A 17,336-nucleotide genomic window follows, 5' to 3' on the forward strand; every position below is an offset into this window, starting at 1 on the left:
GAGGGAATGGACACAAAAGGTAAGAAGAAAGGAAATATGTTTGATATAAAGCAGTATAAACAAAGAGTGAGTGAAGTGTGTGGTGAGTAAATGAGGGCTGGAAAAGTGTAACAGAATATGATAAAGTGTCAGATGCTGTGAGTGGGAAGCATTGTCTCTATCCTGGTTCATTAGTGACAGCTGTACCTAATTGCTGTTAGGAGGTGTTTATATATTAAACACCAGTGTGGGTGGTGGAGGGAGGATTCAAGGGCTAGTGCTTGCAGAGAGGCTGGAATACTGCTTGTTGGAGTTTAAGCTTTATAGTTAGGTTGCTTGCAGAGAGGCTGGAATACTGCTTGTTGGAGTTTAAGCTTTACAAGTCAGGTTGCTTGCAAAGAGGCTGGAATACTGCTTGTTGGAGTGTAAGCTTTATAGTTAGGTTGCTTGCAGAGAGGCTGGAATACTGCTTGTTGGAGTGTAAGCTTTATAGTTAGGTAGCTTGCAGAGAGGCTGGAATACTGCTTGTTGGAGTGTAAGCTTTATAGTTAGGTTGCTTGCAGAGAGGCTGGAATACTGCTTGTTGGAGTGTAAGCTTTATAGTTAGGTTGCTTGCAGAGAGGCTGGAATACTGCTTGTTGGAGTGTAAGCTTTATAGTTAGGTTGCTTGCAGAGAGGCTGGAATACTGCTTGTTGGAGTTTAAGCTTTATAGTTAGGTTGCTTGCAGAGAGGCTGGAATACTGCTTGTTGGAGTTTAAGCTTTACAAGTCAGGTTGCTTGCAAAGAGGCTGGAATACTGCTTGTTGGAGTGTAAGCTTTATAGTTAGGTTGCTTGCAGAGAGGCTGGAATACTGCTTGTTGGAGTGTAAGCTTTATAGTTAGGTAGCTTGCAGAGAGGCTGGAATACTGCTTGTTGGAGTGTAAGCTTTATAGTTAGGTTGCTTGCAGAGAGGCTGGAATACTGCTTGTTGGAGTGTAAGCTTTATAGTTAGGTTGCTTGAAGAGAGAATGGAATACTGCTTGTTGGAGTGTAAGCTTTATAGTTAGGTTGCTTGCAGAGAGGCTGGAATACTGCTTGTTGGAGTGTAAGCTGTGTGAGAAAAAAATATATAATATATATATATATATATATATATATATATATATGTATGTATACATTCATATATATATATATATATATATATATATATTTCACACAAAAATATAATATATATATATATATATGTATATATTTATGAATAAATAGAACATATACTTCTGTTTGAAGAACTTTGGAATGTGTAAAATTCACATTTCATATCAGGTTAGCACACTCGGTTAAACGTGATCTGGGTTTGCATACGAGTATGGGTGTTAGTTTTTCTCCCCACTTTTCCACTTTAGTGCGGTTGTGATATTTGAAGTTCGGCTTTTTCAGCTCATCATTTTAGCTCTTGTGCAAAACCTTTTTTTTACTTTCACCTTTAATTAGAACGCTACCCGAAGGGTGCAAAAGGCTTACGTCCAGTAAAGTTAACACACAACCAAGAGTGATAAATAGCATACCATTTGTAATCTAGCCCATTATAAGATCGTTATTAAATAACATATGTGCAATGATAAAATAAAGATTTGAAAAAGATTTAAATAAAGCTTTAAAAATATTTGAAACGCGTTGCTCAGTCAATTCTTCTTTGTGGATCGAGAGGCTTCTGTATCGAAGCTGGTCCATTGTAACACAGCTGGGGCTTTAAACTATTACGGATTGCCCTGTTTATATTGTTCATCTCTCTCGAGGCGGCTAACATACCGAGGCGGAGGCTCGTTTTGTAGATACTTTGGCAACCGAATATTAGAAGTTTGGTGGTCTGTGACCTGGGAACACTGTAGGTTAAGCCGGGAACGCTGCCGGTTGAGAGGTCATGCCAGATAACAGAAATTATTATGTAAGTACGGATAATACCTTATATTGTGTGTTTTTTTTTTATACTTTATTTCTTTTATTGATTTTCCAAATAACAAACAGAAAAGAAAAACATAAAATCAATTACATACCATATCAAAAATTATTGTGATACATGCATGGAACACCCTCAAGTACAATCAGATAAGGTCTAGAATGTCATTTTCAAACATATAGCCATATTTGTTACCATTATAAACCATTTAGGGTTACACAGGTTATGACTCAAGATATTTGGCTGGCATGTTAGGGTCTAGGGTCTATTTTCGGCGTCAAGACCTATCTAGTGAGCCCAACTGTTGTATTGTACATGCATGCATATCATTCTATCTAAGCTTATTGACTCAAAAAGAGACAGGTACATAAAATGGGTGTGAAACTGCGCAAACCATAGATTAGTGTGTGCATAACAAGACTAAGTACACTGCCATACTTGGATGTCTCTAACTACACAGATTTAGAAAAGATTTCATTATAAATTCACAGATTTGTTTATGAACTTGGTCCCAAAATGTTTGTATTACTTTGCATTCCCACCATATATGATACATTGTGCCTTCTTGTTCACAACCCCTCCAACACTTGTTACTGGCATTTGTGAACATATGCTTTAATTTGCTGGGGGTTAGATACCATCTAGTAAGGATTTTGATATTTGTTTCAAGTGCTGCTGCCGAGTGAGCTGAATCGGCAGTCGCCTTGAACCATGAGTCCCATTGTTTGTGAGAGATTTCTTTCCCCATCTCTTTTTCCCTTTTATGTGTGTAATTTGGTTTAGTGGGATAATGCGATCTAAGGATATCTTTATACATTATAGAAATGATTTTTTTGGGGGTTTGTTGTGATGTACACAATAGTTCAAATGCTGTGCGTGGTCTAGACATGTCCTGTTTGTGTTTGTGTGTGGAGAGATAGTGGGGAACTTGGTGATAAGCGAGCCAGGATTGGAATGGATTATAACCTTGTGTTAGTAGCGTGTCTCTTGGTGCTAAGTGCCCTTTTTCCATAAACTCAAATATAGGGATTAGGTCTAGTAGTTTTGTGGGTTTGCTTTTATATGACTTGTTTCCCAATGAGTCAGAATGTAATTCTCTGTTTGAGTGTAGCATTGTCAGTGGTGAGTAATTTGTCGTTATACGCCTATGTGAATTGCGCAATTTTAGCCAGATTGACCAGGTTTCTTTAATAATTGGGTAATCTACAAATTTTTCTAAGGGAGGTTTCTGGGGTGCCCAGCACATTTCGCCAATATGGGAAATACCCAGCAACTGGGATTCTAGGTGAATACATCTCTTGAAAGAGTCGCTGCCCTGTCTGCACCATTCCACCACCCTGTTCAGAACAATGGCCAACTTGTAAAAATATAAATTTGGGGCTCCCAGGCCACCCTCTTCCCTATGTCTATAAAGTGTATTTTTGGCTAGTCTTGGTGGCCTACGGTTCCATATATAGGTGTCTATATAATAGTTTGTAATTTGCTAATGTCTGTTGCAACTTCCGGTATTGGCAATGTCTGCATGACATACAGGGCCTTTGGTAGCAGAGTCATTTTGGTGGCTGCTATTCTCCCCAGCCATGAAATATTTTTTTTTTGGGAGCCAAGAGGATGTCAAATATTGATATTCCTCCAGTAAGCGGCCGTAATTCAATTTTCTTAGCATGTCAGCATTGCATGAGAGGAAGATTCCTAAGTATTTTAGCGCTTAGGTTTGGATTTTATATGGGAACGTTTGCTGAATTTCCATCACCTCCGCTTCTGAAAGATTAATTGGGTATAGTTCTGATTTATTAGTGTTTATCAAAAAGTTTGACACCTCACCAAAAGCCCGTAGCTCATGTTGAACATATGGGAGGGAGTGTATCGGGTCTTTCAGAGTCATAAGGATATCATCGGCAAACATTGCCAATTTATATGTTTCTTCTTGGATGTTGATGCCTTTTATATTTGGGTGCTCGCGTATTTTTACAGCTAGTGGTTCTAGGTATAGTAAGAAGAGGATGGGGGACAGGGGGCACCCCTGCCTTGTGCCATTCCGAAATTTCAAATTGATCGGAGAGTACCCCATTAACCTTAATCTGGGCAGAGGGGTTAGTATAGAGAGCTAGTATTTTTTGAATACATTTTTTTGGGAAACCGAATTTGTAGAGGGTAGACTGTAAGAAGGTCCAATCTAATCTATCAAACGCTTTTTCAGCATCAGATGATAGGTATATAGTAGCGGCGCCCGATCTTTATTGTGTGGTGTTTTATACACATTTAAGGAGTATCTGGTGTCTGTGTAGGTTCACAGAGGATACGGTGTGCAAAGGATCCTCCTATGATGACCCTCTTCTGATGGCTAAATTGGGCTCTTGGAAACGGGAATCCTGCAACATATTGCTGCATATTGCCTCACTTGAAATTGCAGTAGCAAGTATATCAACTGTAGCAATATCAACTCTAGCAATAGATTGTCTTTCTTCATATCAATTTCTTCAATGAAGCGTATATTTATTGTTTATTAATTATTGTTTATGCTGTATGAATTGTGTATGCAATTTTTCTATATTGACCTTTTTATGTGTATTTGTGTGTTATATGGGATTTTTTATATGTATTTATGAAGTAAAGCAATTGCACTTTTAAGATCTATAATACACCCTTTTCTCATCCACACTTAAGCATAACTAGTTTTAGTTGTGTGCATACAAAATATTTCCAATTTTTTAGACTTTGATTTTTGAAAGTGTAAGAGACCTCATTTTTCGTGTGTGTTGTAGGTTTGCACATCTTGCACTGGTCTTAATCTTGTTTTATTTTATAAAATAAATATTTACTTTTCCCATCACTGCCAGCTTTTTGTGATCACAAATCACCACATGAAGAATTGCTGACTTTATCTGTGCATCTACTTTGCACCACCTGTCTGGTAAACCTGTTGAGGGTGGCAGTTCTGGGGTGGATGACCTTGTTGTAGATGATGAAGGAATGGTCAGGACCAGCAACCTGAATAAACTGTAGAAGTTACCTCTGAGGGCAGCTCTGCTGTAGAGGACAGGTATGCTAAGGATAGTGTGTTGTGCATTGTTGTTAGTACTAAATATAGTTCAGGATGTGAGATATGTAGTGAAGATGGCACTATTTCTGACCTCTACATGCGAAGTGACCTTATTGCAGAAACTGCAACACAATTTGCACAAGAGGTTTGATGAAAATACTATTTGGTGATGTGTTGTTCATTACAATAATCGCTTCATGTTCCTGACTGTCCTTTCCTGTTATAACTTTGGCCCGGTTTGTGGATGCTGCCTATTGGCTGCCCCTATGCTTAATTTATTCAGACTGATAACCTTGCTGCTGACCATTGAAACTGTGTTTTAGACTATTGTATTTACTCCATGTGCTCTACCACCTGGTTATTTTTTGCACTGTTAGTTCCTGACTAGGAGTCAGGAACTTGTTCTTTGGCTACCTTCTTTTGGTAATGACACTTGATTTCAATCCACTTACACAGCTACAGACACAGCTACAGACTTTGGCCTTACCTTAATCAGGCTAACCAACAAAGAAAACTTCAGTTATTTTTTACAAATGTCAAGACAGATTTAACCAGGAAGCCCCTTTAAATTTTGTCAAATGCCATCAAAGAAGCAACCAGATAACCCCCAGTCTACAAATACGGCACATTATTTGTGGTCATATGTCTGTGGGTTACTTACCTAATGATAGAACTAGGAAAGAGGGGAGAGGACACTGAGTGGTGGTAGCCATTAGCCATGCAGCAAGATTTTAGCTACAATTATGAATGAGTAAGTATGAATTTACCATTGAAAGTTGAGAGGTCCATGCTTGATATCTAATTTTGGAACTACAATGTTGTAGATGCCATGCGGGTGTGTAATGCAGCATCAGAATGTCTTAATAAGATACTTGTTTAAGTATTTCAAATATACTTTTCACCTAATCACAAGGCCTTGAAATCCAAATTAGTCCTGTATTGTTATCTTTCATTGCTACTAAATAGACACCATATACTGCCCTTCTTCTGCTGCCCTGGGTACAAACCTCCCAATTGTACTACTGATGCGTCTCAAGCTTGTGACTATTTAAGATAACAGTCTGATGGGTCATTTACAATATCTTAGGTGTTAAACTCATACCTTGCTATAACTTTGCCAGCTACTCCTCTGAGGCTGCTTAGTACCTACGTGCCCATTTATACTGCTGCGTAAGCTGCTGCTTCAACTTAGTATGAGGTCCACTTCATGCTATGGCATTTTTACCTATTTGTTCCAGCCCATGAGACCCAATCCTTGTTTGGACTTTCATAACCTTTATACTTCAGTCAATGTGCTACTGGCCTAGATACAAGCGTGCCTATTAGTCCTGAATCTGCTCCAACTTTTTGACATTTCTAGACAACACTGACTCTGCTTGTGGCCATAAAGACCCCACCTTGATTTGACTTTGTTGTTGCTGTATATCACCACTATGTCCAGTTTCTTTTCCTTTAAGGCTTTGGGTTTCTAATAATTTACACTGATGTCCTGCCCTACAATGTCTGAAGATGTTCCCCATAGGAAATAATTGGGGGATCTTTCAACAGAAAAAGTATTGCTCAGGATTCAGCCAAATGAAATAAAATAATATTTTACTGAATGTGAAAGTCTCAAGAGTAAAAATAATTCTCTGAGCTGTGCATTCGCTTCTAGAAGGTTAACCTGGGAAATGTTTGAAATTTAAATTGATCTTAAGAGGGTTGGATGTGCAAGTTTTTATACTGCTCTGTGTGTGAGAAATGACCCAAAGCAAGCTCTGTTCATGTCACAGGTAAGATTTTTTTTATGTTGATTACAAATAATTTAGGTAAAATATTGTTTCCCAAAAACGTATTGCTTGCAGAGATTAAACGCATGTTGTCATTATATAAACAATATTGCTAAGTATTTTCTTTTAACTTCAAGGATTAAAACCCCAGACTTCAGGACCGTTTTGTGGTTTAATGCAGAAGATTCAAAAGATGGGGCAAATTTTTATATATATATAATTTAAAAAAAATCTATTTAAACTAAAATAATCATATTTTATTCTAAAGAACTCAACACAAAAGACACAAAAGAGTAAAGTCACTACAAAGTGTGGAAAAAATAAAAACACTATTGACAAAAATTGTAAAAAATAAAAATAATAATATTAATAATAATAGTATATACACACACAGACATTGATAGCTGCTAAGTACAGGTAGTTTGATGGTCTGATGTGTTTTGCGCCCCTATTAGCACTTAATCATTGATTGTCCCTACTTGGTTCCACTATTTTTATAGCTAAGGAAAGGAGTTAACTCTTTACATATCAATTGAAAACAACATTAAATAAAAGCATGATACTGAATCTAGACAAAGGCACTGCTGCATAAAGGATACAAAGGTACCAAGATTAAGGGAGATATTCAATAAGTAAGCATACAAAATACAAAATATATAAAAACCCAAAGTTTGGATTCTTGAAAATGTATACAAAATAGGCAAAAGTGTTGGAAAGAGCAAACAATGCTGAAATAATAATAATAATGAACTACTGCAAAAGATGTCACAGTGTCACCTACAACTAGTTCTAATAATTTTCAATAAAAAAGCTAATGTCCCACTCCCTATTCATACCGAGAAGTTCCTTCTTAAAAGGACACTGAACCCAAATTTTTTCGTTCATGATTCAGATAGAGCATGACATTTTAAGCAATGTTCTAATTTACTCCTATTATCAAATTTTCTTTATTCTCTTGGTATCTTTATTTGAAATGCAAGAATGTAAGTTTAGATGCCGGCCCATTTTTGGTGAACAACCTGGGTTGTCCTTGCTGATTGGTGGATAAATTCTTCCACCAATAAAAAAGTGCTGTCCAGAGTACTGAACCAAGAAAAAAAAGCTTAGATGCCTTCTTTTTCAAATAAAGATAGCAAGAGAACGAAGAAAAATTGATAATAGCAGTAAATTAGAAAGTTGCTTAAAATTGCTGCTCTATCTGAATCACAAAAGAAACATTTTGGGTTCAGTGTCCCTTTAAGTATTTTATTCCTATTGCCTCCTCTAGGTGGTACCATTTTTATGCCTATCACCTGAATTGGGAGAACAGTATGTATTTTTGGGGCAGTTTCAGGGGTACATAACAGAATAACAGATATCTGCTATATTAGATCAATGCTCATAATTAAAGTGTTTGACCACTGTCTTATTAGAATCTTTAGTGTCTCAAACATGATCACTAAATCTAGTCCTTATGTCACGTAGGGTTTTACCAACAAATTGGCAGTTAAGGAAGGTAAACTTGCCACTAATGTTTTGTTCTAACTCCAAAATATAATTCTGTGTGGCCTTCTGAAATTCATTGATTATAGGTCCTCTATAGTTAATTGGATAGAAATCAGATTGGTGCCTTTTAGGTTGTTGCAAATCTGTGGCTTCTGTTCTAATGGTTTCACCACCATACAACTCTGTTAAAGATACTAAGGCACATGCATCATTCAGATGAGGAACTAGTTCACTACTTTGTGCAATATCGTCAGTGTTATCAGAACAAATGTTTTTATTAGTTAAAGTTGTATGCAAAACTTCTTATGCAGTGTATTTACTTTCTTGTAACCTCTGTAACTACCAATATGTTGGTAATGTTAGTTCAGGACTAGATTTAGTGAGCATGTTAGAGACACTAAAGGTTATAATAAGGACAGTGACCAAACACTTAAGTTATGAGCATTATTATAATATAAAAGATATGTCAATTCCGGTGATAGAGACAGCAACTGGTAGGAGGCAATAGGTATAAAATAATTACTAATTAGATCCTTTAGTTACAAACAAGGTTTCCCCTTTGTATGAATAGGGGATGAGACATAAGCTATTTTATTAATAATTACTACATAGTTGTAAGTCCCTCTTGTTTATTCATTTATTCCTATACCCTTGCCTCCAGAGGTGAACTGCTGGTGCAATACCGCCCAGTGCAGATTTGCGCGCTAGCAGGGGGTGTCAATCAACCTTATCGTATTCGATCGTGCTGATTGCTGTGTGCAACCTCAGAGGTGGCGGACGAGTTAAGGAGCAGCGGTCTTAGGACCGCTACTTCTTACTACCACTTCAGGAGGAACTGAAGCGGAGAGGGTTGGAAGCAGCATCTTCTGCTTCATAAATCGACCCCTTGGTATCTTGCTATTCTAAATGCAGCAGTGCCTTTGTCTAAGTTCAGTATCATGCTTCTGATTTATGTTGTTTTTAATTGATATGTTAAGGGTTAACGGCCTTCCTTACCTATAAAAATAATACAAATAGGTGTAGCCAAGGAGAGACAGTCTATAGTAATCTAGAGTACACAAAACACATTGGTCTACCTGTACTTAGACACCATCCATTTCTGTATATAGATTTTATTTTGTTGTTGTCAATAAACAGCGTTTTTATTTTTTGCACACCGTGTAGTGCCTTTGCTCTTTTGTGCCTTTAATATTACGAGCAGCTTGATCCGACGCCGTATCGGCACTCTGAACTGTTTGATTGGAGTTTCTGCACGTCCGCCATTGAAGTTAAGCCGATTGGAGCCGCAGCTGGTGTATCGCTTGTAACAAACTCAGTGTTGTACCTGCTTTATTGGTCGAATATTTCATAATATATTTAAGATTAAACTATGAAATACTTTAACACTCCATTGTCAAATTTTAAACACAGTTCCCATAGACCATAATGTAAAGATACTTTATAGTGCGTTGTTTTTTTTTTTTAACAACCCAACTTTAGCCCCCAAAAACTGCCTAGTGCAGTTGTTTTTTTATTTTAAAAAAATATAATTTTTTTAATAAAAAACTATAATACCCTCTATTTTGAGGGCAGTTGGGGCACTTTAAGAAAATTAACCAGAGATCTTGGCCTCTATTTATGAAAGTCTGGTGGACCTGATCCGACAGTGCGGATCAGGTCTGCCAGATCTCGCTGAATACGGCGAGCAATACGCTCGCCGTATTCAGCATTGCACCAGCAGCTCACAATAGCAGCTGGTGCAACGCCGCCCCCTGCAAACTCGCCCCCTAATCTCTGGTTAATTTTCTAAATGCTAATTGCTACCACAAACGCATGGTAGCAAAAAGCAGCCACTTGTAATGTCTGGTTATTTATTGTGCGCCCGCAAACGGGCAAATTTGCCATTTGCAGGGGCACGATAAATTAGGGCTCCACTTATAATCTATCCCTTGATTTGCAGGACTATAGGAATAAGAGAAATATTTACAAGTGGAACAACTTTTAGTTCTTAAAATAAAAACTTTTAAAATGGTTATTTCTCTCTTATACATTTGTGTAATTAAACACTTAGGGGTAGAGTTACAATCCTTTAGAAAAGTTTATTAAAATAATTTATCTACAAAAACCCTTATAAAATTTAATGTTGAATTTTGGTGAAAAATCATTCAACAAATGTTTTTAAAAGATTATAATTCATAGTTAAACAGATAAGGCAATGCACTATACAAACACATAGATTACATTTTAATGCTGTACATAACAGTGAGCATATGCAAAACAAAATAATGTGGTGCTTAAAGACATTAGGAAATGTTAAAGCATTATTGAATATTATTACATTCTTTAAATATTTCAATTGTTTTCAGATTTTTTTTTTTTTGCAGGGATTCCTTCCTTTTCCATAAGCATTATTATTTTTTTTGCAGCGATTCCTTCCTTTTCCATAAGCATTATTATTTTTTTGCAGGGATTCCTTCCTTTTCCATAAGCATTATTATTTTTTTGCAGGGATTCCTTCCTTTTCCATAAGCATTATTTTTTTTTTTTTGCAGGGATTCCTTCCTTTTCCATAAGCATTATTATTTTTTTGCAGGGATTCCTTCCTTTTCCATAAGCATTATTATTTTTTTGCAGGGATTCCTTCCTTTTCCATAAGCATTATTATTTTTTTGTAGGGATTCCTTCCTTTTCCATAAGCATTATTATTTTTTTGCAGGGATTCCTTCCTTTTCCATAAGCATTATTATTTTTTTGTAGGGATTCCTTCCTTTTCCATAAGCATTATTATTTTTTTGCAGCGATTCCTTCCTTTTCCATAAGCATTATTTTTTTTTTGCAGGGATTCCTTCCTTTTCCATAAGCATTATTATTTTTTGCAGGGATTCCTTCCTTTTCCATAAGCATTATTTTTTTTTTGTAGGGATTCCTTCCTTTTCCATAAGCATTATTATTTTTTTGCAGGGATTCCTTCCTTTTCCATAAGCATTATTATTTTTTTGCAGGGATTCCTTCCTTTTCCATAAGCATTATTATTTTTTTGCAGGGATTCCTTCCTTTTCCATAAGCATTATTTTTTTTTTGTAGGGATTCCTTCCTTTTCCATAAGCATTATTATTTTTTTGCAGGGATTCCTTCCTTTTCCATAAGCATTATTTTTTTTTTGTAGGGATTCCTTCCTTTTCCATAAGCATTATTATTTTTTTGCAGGGATTCCTTCCTTTTCCATAAGCATTATTATTTTTTTGCAGGGATTCCTTCCTTTTCCATAAGCATTATTATTTTTTTGCAGGGATTCCTTCCTTTTCCATAAGCATTATTATTTTTTTGTAGGGATTCCTTCCTTTTCCATAAGCATTATTATTTTTTTTGCAGCGATTCCTTCCTTTTCCATAAGCATTATTATTTTTTTGTAGGGATTCCTTCCTTTTCCATAAGCATTATTATTTTTTTGTAGGGATTCCTTCCTTTTCCATAAGCATTATTATTTTTTTGCAGGGATTCCTTCCTTTTCCATAAGCATTATTATTTTTTTGTAGGGATTCCTTCCTTTTCCATAAGCATTATTATTTTTTTTGCAGCGATTCCTTCCTTTTCCATAAGCATTATTATTTTTTTGCAGCGATTCCTTCCTTTTCCATAAGCATTATTATTTTTTTGCAGGGATTCCTTCCTTTTCCATAAGCATTATTATTTTTTTGTAGGGATTCCTTCCTTTTCCATAAGCATTATTATTTTTTTGCAGGGATTCCTTCCTTTTCCATAAGCATTATTATTTTTTTGCAGGGATTCCTTCCTTTTCCATAAGCATTATTATTTTTTTGCAGGGATTCCTTCCTTTTCCATAATCATTATTTTTTTTTTTGCAGGGATTCCTTCCTTTTCCATAAGCATTATTATTTTTTTGCAGGGATTCCTTCCTTTTCCATAAGCATTATTATTTTTTTGCAGGGATTCCTTCCTTTTCCATAAGCATTATTATTTTTTTTGCAGGGATTCCTTCCTTTTCCATAAGCATTATTATTTTTTTGCAGCGATTCCTTCCTTTTCCATAAGCATTATTATTTTTTTGCAGGGATTCCTTCCTTTTCCATAAGCATTATTATTTTTTTGCAGGGATTCCTTCCTTTTCCATAAGCATTAGTATTTTTTTGCAGCGATTCCTTCCTTTTCCATAAGCATTATTATTTTTTTGTAGGGATTCCTTCCTTTTCCATAAGCATTATTATTTTTTTGCAGGGATTCCTTCCTTTTCCATAAGCATTATTATTTTTTTGCAGGGATTCCTTCCTTTTCCATAAGCATTATTATTTTTTTGCAGGGATTCCTTCCTTTTCCATAAGCATTATTATTTTTTTGCAGGGATTCCTTCCTTTTCCATAAGCATTATTATTTTTTTGCAGGGATTCCTTCCTTTTCCATAAGCATTATTATTTTTTTGCAGGGATTCCTTCCTTTTCCATAAGCATTATTATTTTTTTGCAGGGATTCCTTCCTTTTCCATAAGCATTATTATTTTTTTTGCAGGGATTCCTTCCTTTTCCATAAGCATTATTATTTTTTGCAGGGATTCCTTCCTTTTCCATAAGCATTATTATTTTTTTTGGGACAACTAGTCAATTAGCTAGGAACTATGTCTACTCACAAATATAAATACGTATATAAGCAGTATACATTTCAGTGATACAAAAAAAAAATGACATAAAATAAATTATAATTACTTTAAGAACGAATAATTGAAAGTTTAAAGACATGGCTCAATCTCCCAGTAAATGTTATTAGGTAAACTTTGATATTCTTAAAATGGCAGTAAAATAGTAGTACTTTCTAATTTAAAGAGGCCCATTTATCAAGCTCCGTATAGAGCTTGAGAGCTCGTGTTTCTGGCGAGTCTTCAGACTCGCCAGAAACAGCAGTTATGAAGCAGCGGTCTAAAAAACGCTGCTCCATAACCCTGTCCGCCTGCTCTGAGCATGAGCTGCTGGTGCAATGCTGAATACGGAGAGCGTAATTGCTCTCCGCATTCAGCGAGGTCTTGCTGACCGGATCCGCACTGTTGCGCAAGACCTTTGATAAATAGGCCTCTAAGAGTTTTATGCAAAACAATAAAACTCCTGTAAAAATATATTGAATAACTTAGGTATGTAGGAAATTTGTATGAATTCAATTAAAACAAAAAAAAACACCTTGGACAAATGATGGTATAATATTGTACCGTTACGCACAATTTTACTAGATTGTCTGTATAACATGCATGGATATAGATAGAACAAAGTCTTGTGAATTCATTGTCCTTAATAATCTCTCTACATAATGAGTTAAATAATCCTCTATAATGTTTTAAATCTACAAATGTTTAAGAGACCCAATAGGTGTGTGAAAAATTTGAATGGATTTTCTAGTATTATTTTTCAATATGTGATAATGATAAATGAATAATGTTTACATACAGTATGTCCCTTTTTCTTAAAAGAAAGATAAATGTCAGAAACATATCATACAGATGTAGGATAGACAACTGGAAGACTGAAATAAATACATAAAATGGAATACAATATTATAATGTAAATATTATTTGCATATTTTCATATGAAACATTGAATCGGATAAGGCAATATGGTAAAAACCTGGGACCTGGGAGAGTTAGATATTGTATGCTATTTATTAGTACAAGGAAAGTATTTAACATCACCTCTCTACAGATTATTGAGGAAAAATATTAAAGGAGTCATAAAAGGAAATAATCGTAAAAATGTTATAGGCATTATGTCCTAGATTTAATAAACCGAGATTTCAATATCTGTAATCACTTGCAAGTTTAGCTTCTTTAAAACAATGGAGTCAATGCCTATCTCACAACCGTCTATTTATTCATGTATAGAACTAGTTACACTGTGAAGAATACCAGCAACACAAATCTTTGTATTATTAGGTGTGCTTCACTGATTGACCATTAACTGCTAAACTGCTGAACATGCTTCTCACTTTCAAGCCCTATTACAGATTCAACTTATACCATTTTATGTATGTTCAAGCATGACTAAGGGGCTGAGACCCCAAAACTTTGGGCATATACTGTTTGTATATTTATATATATATATGTGTGTGTGTGTGATATATATTTGAATTGCACATAGGGGCTCCCCTGAGCATCTACACAAATAAATGCTCTTTTATACAAGCCAAATGATATCATCTTGCTATAAAATCCTGTATAGGGGCTTTATTTTAAAGAGGGGCTTCCAAATGTTAAAACAGGGGGGCATTGTGGTCTCTAAGCCTTTTTGATGACCTGTTATAAGTGCCTAGAAACTCCAGCCTTCAAACAATGTGGGGAAGTATGGTTATTTTTTATTTTATTTTTTTAACTGCTGGTGCTTTAATTTTATACCCCAAGGGCCAGATACTGGGGCCCATTTATCAAGCTCCTGATGGAACTTGAGGGCCTGTATCAAGCTCCTGATGGAACTTGAGGGCCTGCAGGCTCGCCAGAAACACCAGTTATGAAGCAGCGGTCTAAAGACCGCTGCAACATTACCTGTCCGCCTGCTCTGAGCAGGCGGACAGACATCACTGCAATTTAACCCAATTGAGTTCGATCGGGTTGATTGACACCCCCCTGCTGGCAGCCGATTGGCTGTGAATCTGCAGGGGGTGGCGTTGCACCAACCACAAGAGCTGCTGGTGCAATGCTGAATACGGAGAGTGTATTGCTTACAGGGAGCGTATTGCTCTCCTCATTCAGTGAGGTCTGTCAGACCTGATCCGCACTGTCCGTAGAGTGTTATTTATTTCTCCTGCTCAAGTGTTAACTGTGCTATAAGTAAGATTTTTGCACGTGTTGGGTAGCGTTCATATTACAAATGCTTCAGAAAACAGTTAACCAGAGCTAGGAGGATGCGGTAATCATTCTAGCATAAATTAAGTTTGTGTTTAATTTTAACTTGTAATACAAGCAGTAAACCCAACACGTGCAAACACCCATGATAAATCCCTTTCCGCTTGCTCGTAACTGTTGGTGCTCCACACGTAATCTCTTCCCAAGACGAGCAATTGCATTTAAAATGGTGGGTTTCATGTCCTTTAATTGTGTATATGTCCTGAAGTTGTTATTTTATTATATTTATGTATTTATATTTATATATTTATATTGAAATAAACTACTTTAGACGCTGCTATGATTGTATTTTATTACAAAAGTAAAGATTAAATGAAAGTCAATACATAACCATCAAATCTATATATTTGTTTGTGATTACTAACAGTTTCCTTTACAACTAATAGCACTCAGAAATCAGCGGATTATGAAAAATCAAACCATATTGTCAGAGTTTCTCTTAATAGGATTTTCAAGCCTTCACAATTTCCAGATTTATCTCTTCATAATTTTCCTCCTCATCTACCTGATGACTCTGACTTGGAACCTTCTCATCTTTCTCCTGATCATCACAGACGCTCACCTCCACTCCCCCATGTACTTCTTCCTAAGTAACCTGGCTTGTATAGACATCTGCTGCTCCTCAGTCATTACCCCAAGGATTCTCTTCAACTTATACAAACAGAGTTTGAAAATTTGTATATCAGCTTGTTTTATCCAAATGTCTTTTTACATCTTTCTAGCATCTTCTGAACTAATGTTGTTGGCTGTGATGTCCTGTGACCGATATGCTGCTATTTGTCATCCTCTACATTACATGACAATTATGCATTGGAAGGTTTGTACCAGGCTAGCTTCAGGCGTGTGGGCTGCTGGACTTGTTTACACAATTTGTCATGCTCTGTATATTGTCAAATTACAATTCTGTGGCTCAAACATAATACACAGTTTCTTCTGTGACCTGCCCCAGTTGCTTCTTATCTCTTGTGGTGATACCTTTATCTATAACTTTCTCATTTTACCTTTAGAAGGACTGTATTCAGTATTCACTTTAGTGGTAACTTTTGGTCCTTATATAAATATATTCGGCACAGTGCTAAGACTTCAGGGCAAGAACAGCAGATTTAAAGCTTTTTCCACTTGCACTACACATCTGTCTGTTGTCTTTTTATTTTATGGTACTGCATTTGTTAATTACTTTTCACCAAAATCAAGTCACTCTATTGTTGATAGCAAGATACTCTCTGTGTGTTATACTATAGTGTTTCCCCTGTTAAATCCATTGATCTATAGCCTTAGGAACAAGGACATTAAAGACTCACTAAGAAGAACTGTGCAAAAAGTGAAAATCTAATAGAGTAGTTACTTTGTAGACAACAAGTAACTTATATGAGATAGACCATAAGCAGAAGAGAGACATGTTGGTGTACTATGATCTTACTGTTATAATCTGATGTTCTAACAAATCTACATTAACAAAAAACTACTCAAAAATCTTCAACATTGCTTCAATATCAAAGTGTCAAATTAAATTCATTATGTCACTGGCAAATTCCTATACTGTTAATTAATCACTCTTTAATTACTTAATTTTATACAAGTTTGCGAGCACGATATATGCACTCCACTCAGTAAAACCAGTGTACGCAATTGTGCACTGGTATTACAAGTTGAGTGCAAAGCTTCCCTGCAATGCTAATGTTAGGTCGTGTTTGCATTGCAGGGAAGCATTTTACCCATGAAAGCACACTTTGAATGGGAGCCTTGTTCTCATGCCGTGATACACAGCGATGGGCAGCAAAGTTTAAATATATATGTATATGAAGATATACATAGGTATTTAAGTGTTTATATATATATATTCATCAAGAAGAAAACGGCACTCACTGGGTCTTATCCATGACAGTTTCGTCTGTCTGTATATTTGATAAAGGGGGAGACCCTGAAACGTTATATGTATTAAACTGTCATAGATAAGACCCAGTGAGTGCCGTTTTCTTCTTGATGAATATTTACTCAATTACTGAGCACCCTGGGCATTGAGACATTAGAAAAGGGATACCTGGAGTGCTTTACCGATCTCTGATGTTTATATATATATATATATATATATATATATATATACACACGTATTAACACATAAATATATATATACACAGTGAACACACAGTCCCCATAGACCGCTATTTAAAGGCATTTTTCAGTGTTGTATTTTTTCTAACACCCCGCACCTGCTCACTTTAACCCCTAATAATTGCTTTGTGCAGTT

General features: G+C 35.9%; 1 protein-coding gene across 1 annotated transcript; it reads left to right on the forward strand.

Moving 5' to 3' along the window:
- The first annotated feature begins 15,494 nt into the window (after positions 1-15,494).
- LOC128641592 (olfactory receptor 5V1-like) lies at positions 15,495-16,421 on the forward strand. Its single transcript, XM_053694130.1, has one exon. The coding sequence runs from the start codon at positions 15,495-15,497 to the stop codon at positions 16,419-16,421; it is 927 nt and encodes a 308-aa protein (XP_053550105.1).
- Positions 16,422-17,336: the final 915 nt, after the last annotated feature.

The sequence above is a fragment of the Bombina bombina genome, chromosome 11, assembly GCF_027579735.1.
Source record: "Bombina bombina isolate aBomBom1 chromosome 11, aBomBom1.pri, whole genome shotgun sequence".
Classification (NCBI taxonomy): domain Eukaryota; kingdom Metazoa; phylum Chordata; class Amphibia; order Anura; family Bombinatoridae; genus Bombina; species Bombina bombina.